General features: G+C 45.4%; 1 protein-coding gene across 1 annotated transcript in view; it reads left to right on the forward strand.

Moving 5' to 3' along the window:
- The window catches only part of slc5a9 (solute carrier family 5 member 9), a gene marked incomplete at its 3' end in the record, with an annotated part of 29,010 nt that extends 9,207 nt beyond the window's left edge, over nucleotides 1–19,803 (forward strand). Inside the window, exons 10-13 of the mRNA XM_080514718.1 lie at nucleotides 2,687–2,837; nucleotides 6,359–6,527; nucleotides 13,572–13,787; nucleotides 19,513–19,803. Coding sequence (XP_080370844.1) covers nucleotides 2,687–2,837; nucleotides 6,359–6,527; nucleotides 13,572–13,787; nucleotides 19,513–19,803 — 827 coding nt within the window. The remainder of the gene's footprint in view (nucleotides 1–2,686; nucleotides 2,838–6,358; nucleotides 6,528–13,571; nucleotides 13,788–19,512) is intronic.
- Nucleotides 19,804–22,317: the final 2,514 nt, after the last annotated feature.

Consider the following 22,317-nt stretch of genomic DNA (forward strand, 5'->3'; position numbering starts at 1 on the left):
CTCTGTCTCTCTCTCTCTCTGTCTCTCTCTCTCTCTCTCTCTCTCACACTCTCTGTCTCTCTCTCTCACACTCTCTGTCTCTCTGTCTCTCTCTCTCTCTCTCTGTCTCTCTCTCTCTTGCTCTCTGTCTCTCTCTCTGTCTCTCTCTCTCTCTCTCTCTGTCTCTGTCTCTCTGTCTCTGTCTCTCTCTCTGTCTCTCTCTCTCTCTCTCTCTGTCTCTCTCTCTCTCGCTCTCTGTCTCTCTCTCGCTCTCTCTCTCTCTGTCTCTGTCTCTCTGTCTCTGTCTCGCTCTCTCTCTCTCTCTGTCTCTCTCTGTCTCTCTCTCTCTCTCTCTCTCTCTCTCTCTCTCTCTCCCTCTCCCTCTGTCTGTCTCTATCTGTCTCTCTCTCTCTCTCTCTCTCTCTCTCTCTCCCTCTCCCTCCCTCTCCCTCTGTCTGTCTCTATCTGTCTCTCTCTCTCACTCTCTCTCTCCCTCTCCCTCTGTCTGTCTCTATCTGTCTCTCTCTCTCTCTCTCTCTCTCTCTCTCTCTCTCTCTCTCTAGTTGTTCGGCTGGTGGAGGTGGCCTGGGTTTACACTGGTAAACACTTGAGTTCTTGAGTCAAAGGTTTCCAATCACTGATCCTGAGGAAGAGTTTGTGGATGAAATTGGACAAATCAGAGAATTCTTTTTTTAATTTTTTTAATCTTGTTTTGGTTGAAAATACAATAGTGTACACATAGGATATTGTACATATCCTCTCCTTTTCTTTTCTTTTTTTTTAAACAATAACAATAGCAAGAACAATAGAACACAGTCTCTGACAGCAATATAATAATGAAATACTGCAAATGTAAAGTAAAAAGTAAACAACAAAAGAAAAGAGAAACAAATAAAATAATAATAATTAAATTAAATTAAATGAGAGAATTCTTGAAGGAGAGCAGCTCAGCGAGCTCACTGCTGAATTTGGCAGGAGGAAAGAGACGTCGGAGTGTTTCCACCTTGACACTGAGATTCTATTTGACCTACCTGGAACCACTGCCAGTGGGGGGCGCTCATTCTCAACCTTATATTGGACTGGAGAACACGTAGCACCACAATGAGCCAGAACAGACTGACCACCTCTCTGAGAACCACTGAGAGCGATGATGTTCTCAGAACATTGACTTTCCCCTCCTCATCAAAGACTCAGCCTGGAAAACAAGGCAGAGCCTGGAAATGTCAGTGAACAGGGAAGCTGTTCATTGGTGCCATGATGCTCCTTATGTTTGCTGCAACTGTGATGCTGTTTGTTGTTGAATTAGTTTGCTCACCTCCTTGGTTGGCTGTGGTAAATCCGACTGGTCTGTGCTGCAGATGTAGTGTCTGTGACCTCTTTGTCACGTCTTGTCTTTGCAGTCAAAGATCAGTGCTCCAGTCTACCCATAATGCCTTGGGCCGGTCTGGGCCACAAATGCCCCAGTCCACCTCTGCTGTTCCTCAACCTCTTTCTTTCTTCTAACCTCCAACCAGAACAACGGAAAGTCTCAGCCTTTGAGTCTGGTTCTGCAGAAAGTCTCCATGTCTGACTCTTTTCTGAAGGTTTCTTCACCTCTAACTCGGGATCTCCACATTTCTCCACCCTCACCCTGCTTTGGCAGGTTTCTTCTTGTTAAAAACAGTTTGTCCTCCCCACCAGCTTCTCATGTAGAATTGGGTTAGTGAGTCAAATTGGAATGAATTGAATGAACTTATTTAGACGTTGTAGTCATTTTAGCAATTTTAGACATTTTAACATTCTTTTGATTAGGATGCACTGATACCACTTTTTTCCAAAACGAGTAGCATATGAGTATTTTTGTGAGTACATTTGAGTACTCACCGACACCGATACCTAGTACCCAGGCCAATACACACATTGATTATTTTTCCACAGATGTTATTTGAACAGTCCTACATTGTAATGTACTGACGTTCAAAATGTGTTCTTTAATGGCAGTGCCACATGCATTTTAATGTGTGTGTGTGTGTGTGTGTGTCTGTGTGTGGCCCCTTTAACAGTTGAACTGCTCGCTTGACCAGTGTGCGTGAGAGAGCGAGTGTTCATACGCTGCAGGGATCCAGCAAGAAGCTGTACATAAGACTGAGTGTCCAATAAATACATCAAGCGTTGAGTTCCATGTGCTGCTGTCCTCCAGCTGTGAGGTGAAGGAGTTAACCCTTTAGCCCGCTGCAGGAGTCCGTCTTCCCAGAGCAGAGCAGGAAGGGTTAACACTTTGTCATAAACTCAGAACTAATATTTATCAAAAGTGCTTTCAATAAAACTTTGTCAGAAAGCGCAGGGTTTCCTCTATGTTGATGTCGAGTGGGGGAGGGGCGCTGGGTGGAACAGCTTTGAGCCGCTGTGCTCATCACTGGCCGCCGCGCTTTGCAGGGAAGTGCTGTAAAACCACGCCGCCGTAAAGTAGTACCACTGTTGCGGTTCCGGTGGAGGTTTCAGGAGTACGAGTATGAGTACTCATGCCTGGTAGTGAACAGATACTGGACTCGGTATCAGTATCAGTGCATCCCTACTTTAAGGTATTTCAGCCGACGTTGGCATGTTAGCTTCCTAATGTGATTTAGCGCTGCCGGCCATGTTTAGCTGTAGCTTGATAGAAAGGATGGACAGGCTCCCTGCAGCCACCAGCGGGAAGCAGAGCCCCACTTTGTGCTGGTCTTTGCAGGCCTGCGTGGTTTGATGCTGGCGGTGATGCTCGCCGCTCTGATGTCCTCTCTGACCTCCATCTTCAACAGCAGCTCCACCCTGTTCACCCTGGACCTCTACCACAGGGCCCGGCCACACGCTTCGGAGAAGGAGCTCATGATTGTTGGAAGGTGCAAAAAGCAACTTGTGATTTCCCGTTGCTCCGTGGTTAACCGGTTAACCAGTTAACCGGTTAACCAAAATAACTTCAGCAACACAGTGTATTTTTGTTGTAATTTGCTTGCCCTCTCTCTCTCTCTCTCTCTCTCTCTCTCTCTCTCTCTCTCTCTCTCTCACTCTGCTGGTTTTTCTGAAACAGGTGGACCCCCCCCCCCCCCACACACACACACACACACACACACACGGCACCGTGTGCTTAAATTTCCAGCACTATGAAAGACAGATTTGTGGAAAATGATGACAATATGAGAAATCCCCATGATCCTGTGTGGAATTCATTACAACGTGCACAGCTGCAGCTTATAGACAGGTGGACTTTTTTTTCTTTGCCACTTATTTTCAGTCGTCTGGAAATATGGTAGCTGCTGGCCAAAATGGACAAGAGTCACAAAGGGGATGGGGGATAAAGAGCTGAAACAGCCGACGAGGATTTAAACCGCTTCATTCATTGCAATTGCTTGAAATAGGGGTGTCAACCTGCAGTCCTGTGCTTGACTGGAGGTCAACGCTTGACTTAAAATTAAAATATAAAATGTTTTAAAATGGGTAAAATGACCAAATCTGCTAAAGAAAACAAGCTAAAAAATAAACAAATGACTATATCAACTAAAATGACCAAAACAGCAGAAAGAGCTAAAAAGGAAAAGCCTAAATCTGCTCAAATATTTAAAATACAGTTGAAATAACTAAAATAGCTAAAACCACTAAAATGCAGTTTAAATAACTGAAATCGCAAAACCAGATTAAATAAAGCTAAACAATTTAAAAATGCTCGAAATCCTAAAATACAGCTAAAATAAGTAAAAGAGCTGAAACAGCTCAAATGTGGCTTGAATAACTAAAATCATTAATGAACTAAATTGAATGAAAGTTAAAATACAGCTAAAATAGCAAACAAATAGCTTAAAATGACTAAAATTAGTAAAACAGCTAACAATCAACAGACTTAAAACTCCATATTTTATAACTTTTCAACAATTTCACCTAGGTCTCGTGTCAAAAAACATTGCGTTCAAAGTTTATTGCCTCAAATCGAGCATTTGTTTGATTTTCATCCATTTGAATAGTGAATCCCATGAGCTGTATTGAGAATGTGTGTCAGGCTCCGCCCACTCCTCGCCCATCTTATGTTGAATGTCTCCTGATATGAATTACTCTTGCATATTACTCAAGGACACAAACTTAGCAACAGTACTTGAGCTGCGTTGGCTGCAGTGCTAATGCTACAGGGACGTTTTGACAGGCGATCACACCCAGACCTGCACAGTGAAGCAAAACTAAAGAACTTGCAGCTCCACATTTGTAGTTGAGTCACGGACAGTTGGCACAGATCCAGGATGTATGTAGTCACATGAAGGAGACAAATGGAATTGAAGCTGCAAGCAGCCTTGATCAGGACCTTGCACTCTGGACTCTGGCCCAGTAGAGTTGGTCCATTCGTGGCCTCTGTCCCCTTTAAATATTGAGGAAACAATTGTGAAGGTTTTAACAAAGTATGACTTTTATTTTGAAAGCACACTCAACACTAATCTAGCTAATCCCTAAATATACATTTTTGCTGTAATTTTTTATAAACAAGGACTTTTATTTTGGAGGAATTTTGGGCTTTAATATATTAGCATACTAGCTAGGACACAAACCACACATTTGCAGGATAGCTAGTCCACCTACCGCAAATTAGCATATTAACGAGTCCATGTTAGCGAGTAGGGATGATGGAGTACACCACTCGCTGTATCTGTTCAACCATCTAAATCAGCTGTATCCATATCTGTACTCGGAGTGGGCGGGGCCTTAACTGGAAGTGGGTGTGGTTAAAGTGAAACTGGGTGGGGCTTAAATCGGTACGTTATTTTAAGTCTGAGTCTTGCCACCACTGGATGTTTACATGAATCACCAGGTTCAAACACATCATTACAAAATAAACAGTCTTACAGAGCACTGACACACACACACACACACATACAGCTGAACACACAAAGTAGCCTATATTAATATGTTCATTGTATACGGCTGTTCATAAAATAAATATAATATTATAAATATTACAAATTAAGCTTTATATAATGTATATAGTATATACTTTTATATATATAAAACATTGAATCTCTATTCTGAGGCTGTTCTATAAATAGTTTTTAAATAAACAATAAATAAAGCAACTTCTGATCAATCCATATCAATTTCACACTTACAATAATGTACCGATTTAAGCCCCACCCAGTTTCACTTGAACCACGCCCACTTCCAGTACAGATACGGATACAGATGGTTGAGATAGTTGAACAGATACAGATACAGATAGTGGTGAACTCACTCATCCCTACGCTTGACTAATCAAAAAGTTGAACTGAATGTTTAATCCGGAGTCTCCACTTTCATTTAATAGTGTTTTGAATCCGATACGATATTCACCCTCAGAGGAGATAGCATTTGCAAATCTTATTTTGAAAGGCAACTTGCGGACTTCCTGTTGGATTTAGGTCAGGGGTATCAGCATTTGATTTTTAGGTCTTGATGAGTGTGTGAATGAATTTAAAAAGTGAATGTTGCATACTATGACCCCTTTAAACTGTTAAAGAGAAGGTAAAATAGTTGCTACAGCTCACACTAAAGTGGCTGAAACAGCTCAAATATAACCGCAATGGTAAACAGATTTCACTTCAATAGTACTTTTCTGCTCCTTGAGCAGCCCTCAAAGTACTTTACATGGTTAGTCCCATTCACACACATATTCACACACACTAACAAAGGTGGCTGCCATGCAAGGTGCTTAATGAAAAAATAAATAAAAATGCAAATGGCCTCATGTCACAAACATGTTTTATGAGGAATACCTGGAATATGAAAATGTTACAACTCTTCATTTTAAAGATTTTGAATCACAACCCAGTATTGCAAAAATGCATTGATTTGAATTGGGGTCATTTATGACCCCTCACTTGTGGAAGAGTGTAGGTATTGGTAGGTTGTACATCCAAGGGTTAATCCATCGATTAGGAGCAATTTGAGGTTCAGTGTCTCAAGAACACTTTGACATGTCGATAAGCAGAGATGGGAATTCTCTACCAACCCAGCCAGAGCTGTTCCAAATGGCTTTAACTTCTAACAATAAAATGACTAAAAGAGCTCCAATATGGCTCAAATTGAAAAAGTGACTTAAACTTCTCATAATAAAATGGCTGAAACATTGAAGAGAATGGATAAAATAGCTAAAGTGGCTAAAACAGCAAACAATAAAATAGCAAAACTCCCTCCAGAATGACTAAACGAGCCAGTAAATAAATGTCATTAAAATGCAGCTAAAACAGCCAGAATTGCTAAAAAGAGCGGATAGTCAGTGAAATGGAAAACACGTCTTAAACAGCAAAAATAGAATGGCTGAAACAGCCCAAATTCAGCTAAATGGACAAAGGGGCTCACAATGAAGTGGCGCTGAAATGTTCCCTGTTGCTTGTGTGTTCCATGTCAGGGTCTTCATCCTGGCCTTGGTGTGTGTCAGCCTGTTGTGGGTCCCGGTGGTCCAAACAGCCAACAGTGGGCAGCTCTTCGACTACATCCAGTCTGTCACCAGTTTTCTGGCCCCGCCCATCACTGCTGTCTTCCTATTGGCTATCTTCTGGCCGCGTGCTAACGAACAGGTGCGTCAAACTGATCCTCCTAATGGAAAAAGCTGGCAGGCTAAGACATCTTTAATGCTAGAAGTTAAAGAGCTACACTAACGCCGCTCTTGTTGTCTTTTTTGTAGTTTTCACCGCAGAAGTTATTTGAGCTGTTTTAGCATTTTTAACCATTTTAGTTATTTTAGCCACCTCAGTTATTTCAGTATGAGAAGGCAAAAAAATTATGACATGTCACTTATTGAGAGTTTCAGGCTCCTAATGACGTAGCAATCACAACCCCCCCAAACCAGATTCAGGTTTGTTGTGTGTGGACAACATTGTGCTACGTGGGAATGAAAACCATTACTGAAATGATGAAACACAAATAAGATGTCTTACAAAGATCTTTCTCTCTAAGTCAAAAATAAAAAATCCACTGCAAATGGTTCATCAATCAATGAAGTATTTTTGAGCAGTGGACTTCTGTAGGAAGCTGTGGCTTCTGGACGTGAAACAGAGATGGACTCCACAGTTCACACTTTCATATTTTACTGTCTCTTTCCATCCCAGAGCTTTGCATCGCTCTTTGTTTTCAGCCATGACAATCCAGTGGACTGTGGCGTCTAGGAGTACCTTAGGGCAGGGGTAGGGAACCCCGGTCCTCCAGAGCTGCAGCCCTGCACGTTCTCCATGTCTCCCTGCTTCCACACAGCTGATTGCAATGAGCAGCTGGTTGTCTGTGTTTGTACTGAACCATCAGGACATTCAGTGGAGGGAGACTGGAGAACATGCAGGACTGTGGCCCTCGAGGACCAGGGTTCCCCACCCCGGCCTTACGGACTGGAATAGGTATTGCAGGCCCTCTTCTTCTCCCGTCTTCGTGTTCCCCAGTGAGACGTAGAGCAGTCTTTGAGCTGTTTGCAGTCTGAAGGAGGCCATTCTTGACTTTAGGTCAATCAGTCCCTGACCCCCCTCAGCCACTGGCAGGTACAGAGCTGCTGCCTGGACCCAGTGATAGCCCGACCAGAAGAAGTCCAGGACCGTCCTCTGGATGTCTTCAACCAGGCCTCTCGGTGGTGTCAAGGTGATGAGTTTGTGCCAGAGCTTCGAGGCAACCAAGCTATTGATCACCAGAACTCTCCCCCTGTACGACAGCTGAGGTAGCAACCACCTCCATTTAGACAACCGAGCACACACTTTCTCCTTAACCCCCTCCCAGTTCTTGAGTTTGAAAGCCTCAGTCCCCAGAAACACTCCTAGTATTTTTAACCCCTCCCTCTTCCATTCCAGCCCCCCAGGCAGACTGGGAATCGTCTGCTCCCTCCACTGACCCAGCAGCAGAGCCTCGCTCTTCCCCCAGTTCACTCGTGCAGAGGTCGCCTTCTCGTATACTGTAACGCCAGGGAGTTCTGTAATCCCTGTACATCCTCTTGACCAGACACAAAGACATTTACATCGTCTGCATAAGAAGAAAGAATCAGAGGACTCTGGAGGCCGCAGGACTCAGGTAAAGAGAGCCCTCTGAGCCGACCCCTCAACCCACACAGCAGAGGCTCAATGGCCAAACTGTACAATTGTCCAGAAATGGGACAGCCCTGTCTAATGCCCCCCCGTACAGGGATGGGCCGGCTCAGCCCCACCCCAACCTTCACCAAACACTGAGCCTTAAAATACAAAAGCTTCACCCAGGACACGAACCCGTCACCAAAACCAAAACCTCTAAGTGTAGAAAACAAATAGGAGTGATCCACCCTGTCAAATGCTTTTTCCTGATCCAAGGAAATGACACCCGTGTTTACATTAAAACCATCACACACATCAACCACGTCTCTAATTCAGAAAATGTTGTCCATGATCGTCCTGTCCAGGACACAGTAGCTCTGGTCAGACTGGAAGATGTGACCCAGCACCTCCTTCAGTCTGTTGGACAGGGCTCTGGACAGGATCTTATAGTCTGTACAGAGCAGAGCTACTGGCCTCCAGTTCTTTAGCAAGGCCAGGTCGCCCTTCTTTGGCAGCAGGGAAAGTACCGCCCTCTGGCACGACACTGGAAGGGAGCCAGTTCTATTGCTCTCCAGGAGAACCCCATGTAGATCATGGCCCAGGATACTCCAGAACCTCTTGAAGAAGTCCGTGGTGAGCCCGTCGATCCCCGGAGCTCGGCCCGATGACAACTGGTGGACCGCCGCAGTCAACTCCTCCAATGACAGCCCTTCATCCAGAGCAGTCTGTTCCCCTGGGCTGAGCTGAGGAAGACCCTCCAGGAGCTCCGCCCGGCTCTCCAGGTCACAGGACTCGGCGGCAAACAGCTCAGAGTAGAAGTCCACTGCATGGGTCCTCATCTCAGCTGGATCAGTGGTGACTCTCCCCCCTGGGAGCTTCAGGCTGGTCATCAGCTTCCTCTCTGCTACCGACCTCTCCAGGTTGAAGAAGAAGGAGCTTTCAGCTGCAGGAAACGGGATCGAACCAGGGCTCCTTTAACTCTCTCCTGCAGGAGTGAGCTCAGCTCGGTCCGTTTCTCCCTCAGCAGGGGGCCAGTGGTGGTACCTGTGTCCCTGTTTAGACCCTTCTCTATGTTACTGATGTTCTGCTCCAGGTTCTTTATTTCAGCCTTTACCCTAGCTGAAGAGAAGGAGGTGTACTGCTGACAGAAGACCCTGGTCTGGGCCTTTCCCACCTCCCACCATAACTTCAGAGAACTGAACTCTGGTTTCTTGCTCTTCCAGTTAAGACAGAAATGTTTGAAGGCCTGACAGAAGAAGGTGTCTTGCAAGAGTTTGTTGTTAAGGTGCCAGCAGGACTTGACCCTCTGCCCTGGAGAGGTTGTTATCTGTACTGTGACTAGGTGGTGGTCACTAAACCCAACTGGACTGATGCTACCGCTGAGGATTCTGGGTCTGAGAGAGCTAGAGAGGTAGAACCTGTCTAACCTAGCTGCTCTCACCTGGTTGTTACTGATCCTGACCCAGGTGTACTCCCTGGATTGTGGATGTTTTACTCTGAAGGAGTCCACCAGGTCCAGTTGGGTCACAGCTGTTCTGAGGGTCTGAGCTGATCGGGGGTGTGGCTCTTCTCCAATCCTGTCAATGGTGAAGTCTAAGGTGCAGTTAAAGTCCCCCCCCAGTACAATGTGGTCTTGGTGATGGTCTGCCAGTTTGTTTTTTAACAAAGTGAATAGATTGACTCTGTCTGCTCCAGTACTTAGAGGTTGACAAAGCAGAAGACAGAGTCCTCTATCCTGGCCTGGAAGATGATGAGACGACCCTGAACCACCTCAGTAACACCAGGACAGGAGCTGTGGTGGTGGTTTTAAAGAGCACAGCTACCCCTGCACTGAGGTTGGTCCCATGACTGAGGTGGTAGGACCCCCCAACATAGACCCCAGTCGGTTTCGTCTGAGCTGACGGTGTGTGTTTCCTGGAGGAACAGCACATCTATGTTTTTTTGTTGAGCTACCTCAGAGATGAGAGCCTTCTTCTGCCTGTCCCTCCCCCCATTCATATTCAGAGACGCTATATTGAGGCTCCTCATGAAGAAAGAGAGGGAGAGAGACAGGAGGACAGAAAAGATCAGAGAACAGTTAAAGAAGAGATGATCATCACTTCCTCTTCAGTCGCTTCACAGTCTTCACACTGTTCCTCCTCAGAGCTGTGATGTGCTTCTTCAATCTGAAGCCTTTATTTTCATCCAGCAGGTCAAAGTCGACCTGCTTCTACTTCACAGTCCTCCTCCTCCTCCTCCTCCTCCTCCTCCTCCTCCTCCTCCTCCTCCTCCTCCTCCTCTTCCTCCATGTCCTCTTGGAAAACATGTGGGCTGTCCAGAAGTGGCGTAGACCATGTAGGACCCGTCCCCGTGTCTCACCCTGAAGGACACCTCCAGAATCTGGGTCGGGGACTCCAGGAACATGAACACCTGTCTCCTCAGAGACTGACATGCTTCAGTTTGGGGTCTCTGCACCCCAGATTGACAGTTTGGAAGCCACTCGCCATTTTACCAAACCTGGCAGCTCGTGTTCCAACTGTTGTTTCCTAATGAACGGAGGGACTCCCGACATGGTGATCTGTGAGGATGGAACCCACAGGGGGAGACCTGGATGAAGGAACCCACAGGGGGAGACCTGGATGAAGGAACCCACAGGAGGAGACCTGGATGAAGGAACCCACAGGAGGAGACCTAGATGAAGGAACCCACAGGAGGAGACCTGGATGAAGGAACCCACAGGAGGAGACCTGGATGAAGGAACCCACAGGAGGAGACCTAGATGAAGGAACCCACAGGAGGAGACCTGGATGAAGGAACCCACAGGAGGAGACCTGGATGAAGGAACCGACAGGGGGAGACCTGGATGAAGGAACCGACAGGGGGAGACCTGGATGAAGGAACCCACAGCAGGGAGTCCTTCTTTGCAGCTCCTGGTTGTTCCTCTGTCCAGACTGAGGAGCTGGTCACTCAGGTCTGTGCTGGTTGAGGAAAACACAAAGAAAACATTTGAATGCCTCATCTTCTTCCCTGTTTGCAATCATTATACAAGCTCATGCCGACATACACAAGCCCTTTTCTGCAAATCATCACCTGACCTTCTCACTCGACCTCTAAGCCGATTGTGGTCCCACTGTCACTCTCACCCTAAGTTCCTGGTCCTCACTGTCTGTTGGAATGATCTGTTGGAACCTCTATAGTTCGGGTCCTAAAATGCAATTGTGTCCATTTCCTATCACTTACATGAGATGAAACATCAAAAACATTGAAAGTGTTGCTCTTTGTTCAGTTGAGCACATCTCCCAACATCTGTATTGTGGCTTCAGGAGAACATTTGCATGGTGTTGTCCAAATAAAAAAAAAACAACCTAATTGAGTCTACAAACAAAAATGTAAACCACATTACAACCATCACATCTGCTTCTTGACATGTTTTTACTTCTCCACATATTTTTCATAATTCATTGAATAAAGTACAAAAATAATGTCAATCTAACGTTTTGCCCTCACTGTGTCACCTACAGTTTTGCCTTTTGAAATGTCCAAATCGCCAACAAAATACTGTCCCCAAATCAATCCTGATTTCCTTAAACAGAAACACATCCTGCGTCGTTTTAAAAAGACATGTAGGTAAAGGAATGGAAAAGGACAGTGTCAGGCCCAGAAAAGTGGTTTGTTTGGGGAGAAACACTCTCAAACAAACCACCTTGGGGGTTATCGCCATCGCGGGTTAATGGTTTTAGCTGTTTTAGCTACCTTAGCTATAGTAGCTACCTTAGTCATTTTAGCTTCTTTAGCTGCTTTAGTCATTTTAACAGTTTTAGCCTCTTTCGCAACTTTATTTATTTCAACACACTTCTTCTTGCGGCTCTCAGCGAAGACGGACGCTTCTCTCTTCTCTCCTCCCCCTCGTCTTCCCTGCTTGCTGCTCCGTCCTGTACCGTCTCATGTCAGATCTAACAAGAGCCTCTCTTCAGACCCCCATCTGAATTTACCCAGAACCATGGACTTGATCAGCTGGTCTCTCAATGCGATCGACCACATTGTTACGACATGACGATCAGGCAAAGTCCTGATGGGACGTTTGCAGACGGATACATGCTGGATTCCTGGGGTTATTGGAGGTTCCTGGAGGTTCCTGGAGGTCCCTGTGTTTGGCCATTCTTTCCATGGAGGATGTGGAGGACCTCTACATATTGGGATTCATGACAGCAGGTTATGCTGCTGATTGGAGCTGGAGGCTTTCTGATCTATCTCAAAGTGTAGAAGACGCTAGCAGCTGCATTGGGAAGGCTGCCTGTCGTCACTGACGGACTGTGCCGAGCTTTGAACGCTCAGACTCATGTGATAAACCAACTCAAGAGTGACTCTTGAATGTTTATGCGAAATTGGAACCATCTTGGAGAAAGTTAAAAACTTGGTTGGAAAGTAACAAATGTGGCCAGGATTGGAGCAGCATGGAGACCAGAGACACTCGAGGTCGAAAGATAAAGCTGAATCACCTGAATGAAAACAAACCTGATCTACATTCGGGCCCAGACACCCAGTCACCAAGGCTGTGTTTGGTCTTCAACTCTCCTGGGTGTGAGCGTGGAACGAAGCCCCCCTCCCCCTTCTTCCCTGATAAACCCCTCATCTGGCCTTGAGGAAGCTGCTCTGTTCAGGACTCAAGGCCTTCTCACAACAACAGAACTGGACTAACTGCAGAGACAAGCAAACAGTACTTTTCACCCCCCCCCCCCAACTCCAAGCAGAGACTGTGGGGGGAGATGTGGATGCACGCCCGATGGGCTGTGTGCCGAGACACCTCCTCCTAGCGGCGGCTGCAAAACTTCCCTTCACATATCCCAAGTGCTGTCTGGAGAAATATGTTGTAATCTGTCTGTTGATGCTTAAATGTACCTGAGGTGGATTTTTTTCCCAATTACAGACTGGCTCCTTCTGTAATCTGCCTTTTCTCCCTCCTCTCCTCACCTCTTGTTGTCCTTCTTTCCCCAAAACTTTCTATGCAAGTTCATTGTACCTGTTACAATGACAATAAAGACGATTCTGATTCTGATTCTGATTTAGCCTCTTTAGCGACTTAAGTCATTTAAACAGTTTTAGCCTCTTCAGCTAAGTTAGTCATTTTAACAGTTTCAGCCTCTTTAGCTACTTTATTCATTTTAACAGATTTAGCCTCTTTAGCAACTTTATTCATTTGAACAGATTTAGCCTCTTTAGCAACTTAAGTCATTTTAACAGTTTCAGCCTCTTCAGCTAAGTGAGTCATTTGAACAGTTTTAGCTTCTTTAGCTACTTAAATCATTTTAAGAGTTTTAGCCTCTTTAGCTAAGTTAGTCATTTTAACAATTTTAGCCTCTTTAGCTACTTAAACCATTTTAAGAGTTTTAGCCTCTTTAGGTAAGTTGGTCATTTAAACACTTATAGCCTCTTTAGCTACCTCAGTCATTATAACACTTTTAGCGTTTTAGTAGTTGAAACTACGTCAGCCGTTTTAGTTATCTTAGCCATTTTTGTTTTAGTCAATGTAGCATTTTTTGCCAGCTGAGCTGACTTTGAAAGGAGACGATGACTTGTGGTTGGTTTGGTTCTTGCTTCCAGGGGGCATTCTGGGGTCTGGTGAGCGGCCTTGTGGTGGGGATCGTCCGCATGGTGCTGGAGTTCTGGTATACACCTCCAGCCTGCGGGGAACCTGACCACCGTCCCACCATCCTTCGCCAAGTCCACTACCTCTACTTTGCCCTCATCCTGTTTGCTGTGACCTGTTTCGTCATCGTCGCTGTTAGCTTGTCTACCGCCGCCATTCCCCAAGAAAATGTAAGGAATTCACGGTTTCAGCCTTTTGTTTGGCTCAAGCTCAAGCTGTTTCATCTTCATTTTAGCCTCTTTTATAACCCACGTCTTACTTTGGCCATGTGAAATATTTAAGCGTTTTATTAATTTGTTTTTTTAAATTGGTTGACACAGATTGAGTTATTACAGCCACTTTAGCTGTTATTCTGTTATTAGAAGGCATTTTTGTTTTCATCTAAATTGATTTATTCTGTACTTAACTGTTTCAGCTGATTTTTTAATAACACATTTTAGCTATTTTAATCATTTAAATTAATCTAGCCATTTTTATTTTTGTGGTAACGAGATAATAAGTTGTTACCTCAGGCTATTAACTTGAGGCAATGACTTATATTATTGTTCCCTCGTGTCATATCCTTTTCACCAATGTCGACTCCATCCCTGTGTTATTTGATTATCTGGAGCTTTGAGATCAAATGATGCGGACCACATTACATAGGGGTGTTTTCTAGCTAAACCATGTGAATTACAGACATGTAAAATTCAGCTTGGCACAAAAAGAGAGGATGTAAATCTCAGGAACTCCAAATCTGCCCTACTGAAACACGTATCCCCAGTTTATTTCTGGACGTGTCTCAATCAAATGCTTCAGGAGGAATGGAGGTGTAAAACGATAGAACTACAGCCGTTTATAATGGAAACCTACGCTGATCAACAGCTAAAGTTCTCTTTCACATGAAGCACCATTAAACAAAAACATTTGCCTTTTTGTGGCTAAAAAATCCAATCTTTCATTTACAGCACTCTGCACTTTGAGAGTTTTGTATTTACTGATGAACTAAAAGTGTGGCTTCATTATGAAGAAGTACTGTGCGGTAGAAAATGGAGGGGCGTCTCCTCATAGCAGAGCACAATTAACGCAGCCGCATGCAGACCTCAGCCTGCAGTCAGAACGCCATGCAAGACTTGGAAGTGAAGTTGGATATTACCATGAAAAGCGTGGAAAAATGACAACAGAAACTACTTCTAAATTCTATATGCGACACAGCTGACTGAGTGACAGCCCAGGAGCTCTGCAGCACAACCGTTCAATTACAGCCAGGTTAATAATAAGATAACACGCAGGAACAACATGGTTTAATTCGTGGCCATGAGTTACGACCTCGAATTAAATTGTCTCATTCCCTCGCGTTATTAACTTGAGGGAAAGACTTATTAGCTCGTTTCTTCATGTTATTATATCTTTCTCTCTATGGCCACCCAAGGGCTCCGTAGTTTTGTAATTCTTTAGCTCTTTTTGAAAATAATTGTTGCTGTTTTACTTTTTATACAATTCAGCCTATTTAACTATTTCTTGAATTAAGTTGTTTGAGGGTTTTCTTTTGCCATTTTTGAACTTTCTGCTTTTTTAACCTGCATTGAGAATTTTTTTATTAAATTTTTTTTTAGGTTTTAGGCATTAGAATTTTGGTTTAAAATGATTTAAATATTAGACATTAGAAAATGTAAAGAAAGAAATGGTACAGTCTGCGCGTTGTTTCTATTTTCTCTTTTTTTATTATCTATCACGCAATCCCATCCCACACAGATAATACACAAGTCTAAAATTTTAAAAAGCGAAGATAAAATTTAAAATAAAGAAATAAAAAAGGGGGGCAGGCTCAGTCAACACAAAGGACTCTAAGTCTTTTCAAATGAGTTCTGACAACCATTGATGGAGAACCTTCATGGACAATAACAGATCCTGTTGCAACATATATTATCTACAGTTATCACACTGACCTAAATATTTTCCACCTGTTATGAGATTAAACCTGTCTCAGCAGCTCTATCTAGACAGTAACATGATTTTCTAGATTAAACCAGCCTGAGCAGCTCTATCTAGACAGTAACATGATTTTCTAGATTAAACCAGCCTCAGCAGCTCTATCTAGACAGTAACATGATTTTCTAGATTAAATCAGCCTGTGCAGCTCTATCTAGACAGTAATATGATTTTCTAGATTAAACCAGCCTGAGCAGCTCTATCTAGACAGTAACATGATTTTCTAGATTAAACCAGCCTGAGCAGCTCTATCTAGACAGTAACATGATTTTCTAGATTAAACCAGCCTGAGCAGCTCTATCTAGACAGTAACACGATTTTCTAGATTAAACCAGCCTGAGCAGCTCTATCTAGACAGTAACACGATTTTCTAGATTAAACCAGCCTGAGCAGCTCTATCTAGACAGTAACACGATTTTCTAGATTAAACACGCCTGAGCAGCTCTATCTAGACAGTAACACGATTTTCTAGATTAAACAAGCCTGAGCAGCTCTATCTAGACAGTAACACGATTTTCTAGATTAAACCAGCCTGAGCAGCTCTAGCTAGACAGTAACATGATTTTCTAGATTAAACCAGCCTGAGCAGCTCTATCTAGACAGTAACATGATTTTATAGATTAAACAAGCCTGAGCAGCTCTATCTAGACAGTACCATGATTTTCTAGATTAAACCAGCCTGAGCAGCTCTAGCTAGACAGTAACATGATTTTCTAGATTAAACCAGCCTGAGCAGCTCTATCTAGACAGTAACATGATTTTATAGATTAAACAAGCCTGAGCAGCTCTATCTAGACAGTAACACGATTTTCTAGATTAAACCAGCCTGAGCAGCTCTAGCTAGACAGTAACATGATTTTCTAGATTAAACCAGCCTGAGCAGCTCTATCTAGACAGTAACATGATTTTATAGATTAAACAAGCCTGAGCAGCTCTATCTAGACAGTAACATGATTTTATAGATAGAACAGCAGCAATGCGTCCTACAGTGACGACAGCTCTGCTGCTGCAAACAATAACAGTTAACTAAACAACTAGTGGACAGTGGAGGATGTAAACAACAACAACAGAGGATCATGAGATCCAGATCTGCTACCAGGCTGAGACGACTGTTGTAACCTCACATGTCTGCAGAGATCTTAAGCCACGCCCACTTTTAAAGCTCCTTTCTGTGGTGGAAACGGGTACCGGATTTGGCTCCGGTTACGCTCCGTAAGGCTCCGTTCCGTCCCGGCAGTGTGGTGGAAACAGGTACTGGATTTGGCTCCGGTTACGCTCCGTACTGGTCCGTTCCGTCCCGGCAGTGTGGTGGAAACAGGTACTGGATTTGACTCCGGTTACGCTCCGTACTGGTCCGTTCCGTCCCGGCAGTGTGGTGGAAACAGGTACTGGATTTGACTCCGGTTACGCTCCGTACTGGTCCGTTCCGTCCCGGCAGTGTGGTGGAAACAGGTACCGGATTTGGCTCCGGTTACGCTCCGTAAGGCTCCGTTCCGTCCCGGCAGTGTGGTGGAAACAGGTACTGGATTTGGCTCCGGTTACGCTCTGTAAGGCTCCGTTCCGTCCCGGCAGTGTGGTGGAAACAGGTACTGGATTTGACTCCGGTTACGCTCCGTAAGGCTCCGTTCCGTCCCGGCAGTGTGGTGGAAACAGGTACTGGATTTGACTCCGGTTACGCTCCGTACTGGTCCGTTCCGTCCCGGCAGTGTGGTGGAAACAGGTACTGGATTTGGCTCCGGTTACACTCCGTAAGGCTCCGTTCCGTCCCGGCAGTGTGGTGGAAACAGGTACTGGATTTGGCTCCGGTTACGCTCTGTAAGGCTCCGTTCCGTCCCGGCAGTGTGGTGGAAACAGGTACTGGATTTGACTCCGGTTACGCTCCGTAAGGCTCCGTTCCGTCCCGGCAGTGTGGTGGAAACAGGTACTGGATTTGACTCCGGTTACGCTCCGTACTCGTCCGTTCCGTCCCGGCAGTGTGGTGGAAACAGGTACTGGATTTGGCTCCGGTTACACTCCGTACTGGTCCGTTCCGTCCCGGCAGTGTGGTGGAAACAGGTACTGGATTTGACTCCGGTTACGCTCCGTACTGGTCCGTTCCGTCCCGGCAGTGTGGTGGAAACAGGTACTGGATTTGGCTCCGGTTACACTCCGTACTGGTCCGTTCCATCCCGGCAGTGTGGTGGAAACAGGTACTGGATTTGGCTCCGGTTACGCTCCGTACTGGTCCGTTCCGTCCCGGCAGTGTGGTGGAAACAGGTACTGGATTTGACTCCGGTTACGCTCCGTACTGGTCCGTTCCGTCCCGGCAGTGTGGTGGAAACAGGTACTGGATTTGACTCCGGTTACGCTCCGTACTGGTCCGTTCCGTCCCGGCAGTGTGGTGGAAACAGGTACCGGATTTGGCTCCGGTTACGCTCCGTAAGGGTCCGTTCCGTCCCGGCAGTGTGGTGGAAACAGGTACCGGATTTGGCTCCGGTTACGCTCCGTAAGGCTCCGTTCCGTCCCGGCAGTGTGGTGGAAACAGGTACTGGATTTGGCTCCGGTTACGCTCTGTAAGGCTCCGTTCCGTCCCGGCAGTGTGGTGGAAACAGGTACTGGATTTGACTCCGGTTACGCTCCGTAAGGCTCCGTTCCGTCCCGGCAGTGTGGTGGAAACAGGTACTGGATTTGACTCCGGTTACGCTCCGTACTGGTCCGTTCCGTCCCGGCAGTGTGGTGGAAACAGGTACTGGATTTGGCTCCGGTTACACTCCGTAAGGCTCCGTTCCGTCCCGGCAGTGTGGTGGAAACAGGTACTGGATTTGGCTCCGGTTACGCTCAGTAAGGCTCCGTTCCGTCCCGGCAGTGTGGTGGAAACAGGTACTGGATTTGACTCCGGTTACGCTCCGTAAGGCTCCGTTCCGTCCCGGCAGTGTGGTGGAAACAGGTACTGGATTTGACTCCGGTTACGCTCCGTACTCGTCCGTTCCGTCCCGGCAGTGTGGTGGAAACAGGTACTGGATTTGGCTCCGGTTACACTCCGTAAGGCTCCGTTCCGTCCCGGCAGTGTGGTGGAAACAGGTACTGGATTTGGCTCCGGTTACGCTCAGTAAGGCTCCGTTCCGTCCCGGCAGTGTGGTGGAAACAGGTACTGGATTTGACTCCGGTTACGCTCCGTAAGGCTCCGTTCCGTCCCGGCAGTGTGGTGGAAACAGGTACTGGATTTGACTCCGGTTACGCTCCGTACTGGTCCGTTCCGTCCCGGCAGTGTGGTGGAAACAGGTACTGGATTTGGCTCCGGTTACACTCCGTAAGGCTCCGTTCCGTCCCGGCAGTGTGGTGGAAACAGGTACTAGATTTGGCTCCGGTTACGCTCAGTAAGGCTCCGTTCCGTCCCGGCAGTGTGGTGGAAACAGGTACTGGATTTGACTCCGGTTACGCTCCGTAAGGCTCCGTTCCGTCCCGGCAGTGTGGTGGAAACAGGTACTGGATTTGACTCCGGTTACGCTCCGTACTCGTCCGTTCCGTCCCGGCAGTGTGGTGGAAACAGGTACTGGATTTGGCTCCGGTTACACTCCGTACTGGTCCGTTCCGTCCCGGCAGTGTGGTGGAAACAGGTACTGGATTTGACTCCGGTTACGCTCCGTACTGGTCCGTTCCGTCCCGGCAGTGTGGTGGAAACAGGTACTGGATTTGGCTCCGGTTACACTCCGTACTGGTCCGTTCCGTCCCGGCAGTGTGGTGGAAACAGGTACTGGATTTGGCTCCGGTTACACTCCGTACTGGTCCGTTCCGTCCCGGCAGTGTGGTGGAAACAGGTACTGGATTTGACTCCGGTTACGCTCCGTAAGGCTCCGTTCCGTCCCGGCAGTGTGGTGGAAACGGGGCTATACATGACATGAAGTTGGAAGTGAAACTTTTCAGCTTCTTTGCTTTGGCTTTCAGCTCCACAGATTGACCTGGTGGTCCAGGCATAGCCGTGAAGATTCCCAACTTCCAGACTCCAATCCAGAGGTCCCAGAGCCCGTTTCCAATCCGGACCGCCCAAGGGCCCCCCTTTGGAAGCAGGTGGTCTCCAGACTCTGTGGCCTCGGGGGACCAGCGTCCGCGGCCACACCAGTCACCAGCAGCGAGCTGACCAGTCTGTGGGAGGCGCCACTCTGGAGGAACGTGTGCAACGCTAACGCCATCTTGCTGCTAGCTGTGAACGTGTTTCTGTGGGGCTACTTTGCCTGAGAGTTTTGACCTTTGCAATAATCTTGTCAAGTTTTCATCACAGCATTGTGATTGGTTGTTGGCTTGAATGTTTAGTCTCAAAACAACCAAATGAAAATGATCTAAATCGAGAAAAGAAAGACTATGTATGTAAATCACAACACTGTCTATGAATAAATATTTCTTCCTGGCTCTTATCCAACGTGTCATTAACAGAACATGTTTGATCTTTTACTTTGAAGCGCTAATTTTCCTACTTTCTGCTTTTTAGCTGTTTTACAAATTTAGCTAGTGTGTGTGTGTGCATGTGTGCGTGTGCGTGTGTATGTGTGTTAAATGTAAGTGTTTTTGGCTAATGATGAGCAGTTGAAGATGTTTTAATCATTTAGCCATGTATGGACTGGGGCTGGTTATGTTGGGGGAGGTGTTTCACTTCTGGATGGTAACTTGTTATTTTGGAATTCAATGTTCCAGAGTCTTGCTTCTCAATATGAAACACTGAAAAACACCACATTTGTTTCTCACTCAAGGCTTTCTTGGATTTCTTTTCAGACTGCTCTTATTGTTCATACTGTAAATACATTTGTCAGGAGGTTAATCACTGGTGATTAATCACTGTACCTTTTTAAAACTCAATAATAAAATAGAATACAATTTTAAAAATGCACTTTCTGTTGAGACTCATTTGTAAGTTTTTCTTCTTTTTTCTTCTACACATCTCAGGTTCTAATCTTTGAAGTCTTTCATTCTCAAAGAGACCATTGTGGTCAAACCATTTAGTTTTATATATACATATACATATATATATATATATATATATATATATATATATATATATATATATATATATATATATATATATATATATATATAAATATTAGGGATGTCCGATATTGACTTAAAAATGTAACATTTGGAAATATCGCTATCAGATTTTTACAACCGATTGGAATTTCCGAGTCTGCATGAACGCAGCATGGGACGTTTACGGGCGCGCGCTTGATGACGTTTAACAACAACAAATACAACACGCTGGACTCGTGGCTAAGAAGGAGAAGCCCGGTGAATGAAATGTCCGTGGAGGACTGGAGGCTCAACCAGGCCCTCTTCCCTGCTGGTACCAGTACCTGACTGCACCCTGCACCAGTGTTGACAGTGAACCAGTGTTCAGCACTGGTACCAGTACCTGACTGCACCCTGCACCAGTGTTGACAGTGAACCACTGTTCAGCACTGGTACCAGTACCTGACTGCACCCTGCACCAGTGTTGACAGTGAACGACTGTTCAGCACTGGTACCAGTACCTGACTGCACCCTGCACCAGTGTTGACAGTGAACCACTGTTCAGCACTGGTGCCAGTACCTGACTGCACCCTGCACCAGTGTTGACAGTGAACCAGTGTTCAGCACTGGTACCAGTACCTGACTGCACCCTGCACCAGTGTTGACAGTGAACCACTGTTCAGCACTGGTGCCAGTACCTGACTGCACCCTGCACCAGTGTTGACAGTGAACCAGTGTTCAGCACTGGTACCAGTACCTGACTGCACCCTACACCAGTGTTGACAGTGAACCACTGTTCAGCACTGGTGCCAGTACCTGACTGCACCCTGCACCAGTGTTGACAGTGAACCACTGTTCAGCACTGGTACCAGTACCTGACTGCACCCTGCACCAGTGTTGACAGTGAACCACTGTTCAGCACTGGTGCCAGTACCTGACTGCACCCTGCACCAGTGTTGACAGTGAACCAGTGTATTCATACAGAACAATCTCCCTCTTACACATGAGGACATGGGAAAAGAAATAGACCAGTTTTATGGACGAGTCAACTTCAGTCTTTGTTTTTGTTGCACTTTAAAGGAGAGCTGTTTTAATTTTGTGAGCATTTCTGTGCCTTTCTTGTTTATATTTACACTATTTTGTTACTCTTAAAAGAGATTGAGCCCAGTTTGAGTCTATTATTTGACAAGTTATGTCCAGTTATTCATTCATTGACTGTTTACAACTAATGGACTGAAGATATGCCTCTTCCTTTTTTTTTATATTGTCTGTGGTGTTGTTGAGTTTGTTGTTGAGGTTTCTCTCTAACACTAAATAAATATGGCACTTTTTTCCAGAATTTAAGTTGTTGTTCTCTTATTTTTCTCAGTGTGTACATTTGGAAAGCCATGTTTGATTCACATATGCATCCAGTGGGGCGTCACAATAAAATTAGGCACAATGTGTTAATTCCACAGTAGGAGATATTGGATGTTGTTGTTACCCAACAGTTTTGATGTAAAAAGCCAGCATATATCGGTATCGGTGATATCGGTATCGGTGATATTGGTATCGGAAATTAAGAGTTGGACAATATCGGAATATCGGATATCGGATATCGGTAGAAAAGCCAATATCGAGCATCCCTAATATATATATATATATATATATATATATATATATATATATATATATATATATATATATATATATGCACTTTAAGTCCTTACTGACGTCAACAAAGCAGTATCACTTTCATTTTAAGCAATGAGG

Source organism: Blennius ocellaris, assembly GCF_963422515.1.
Source record: "Blennius ocellaris genome assembly, chromosome: 19".
Taxonomy (NCBI): Eukaryota; Metazoa; Chordata; class Actinopteri; order Blenniiformes; family Blenniidae; genus Blennius; species Blennius ocellaris.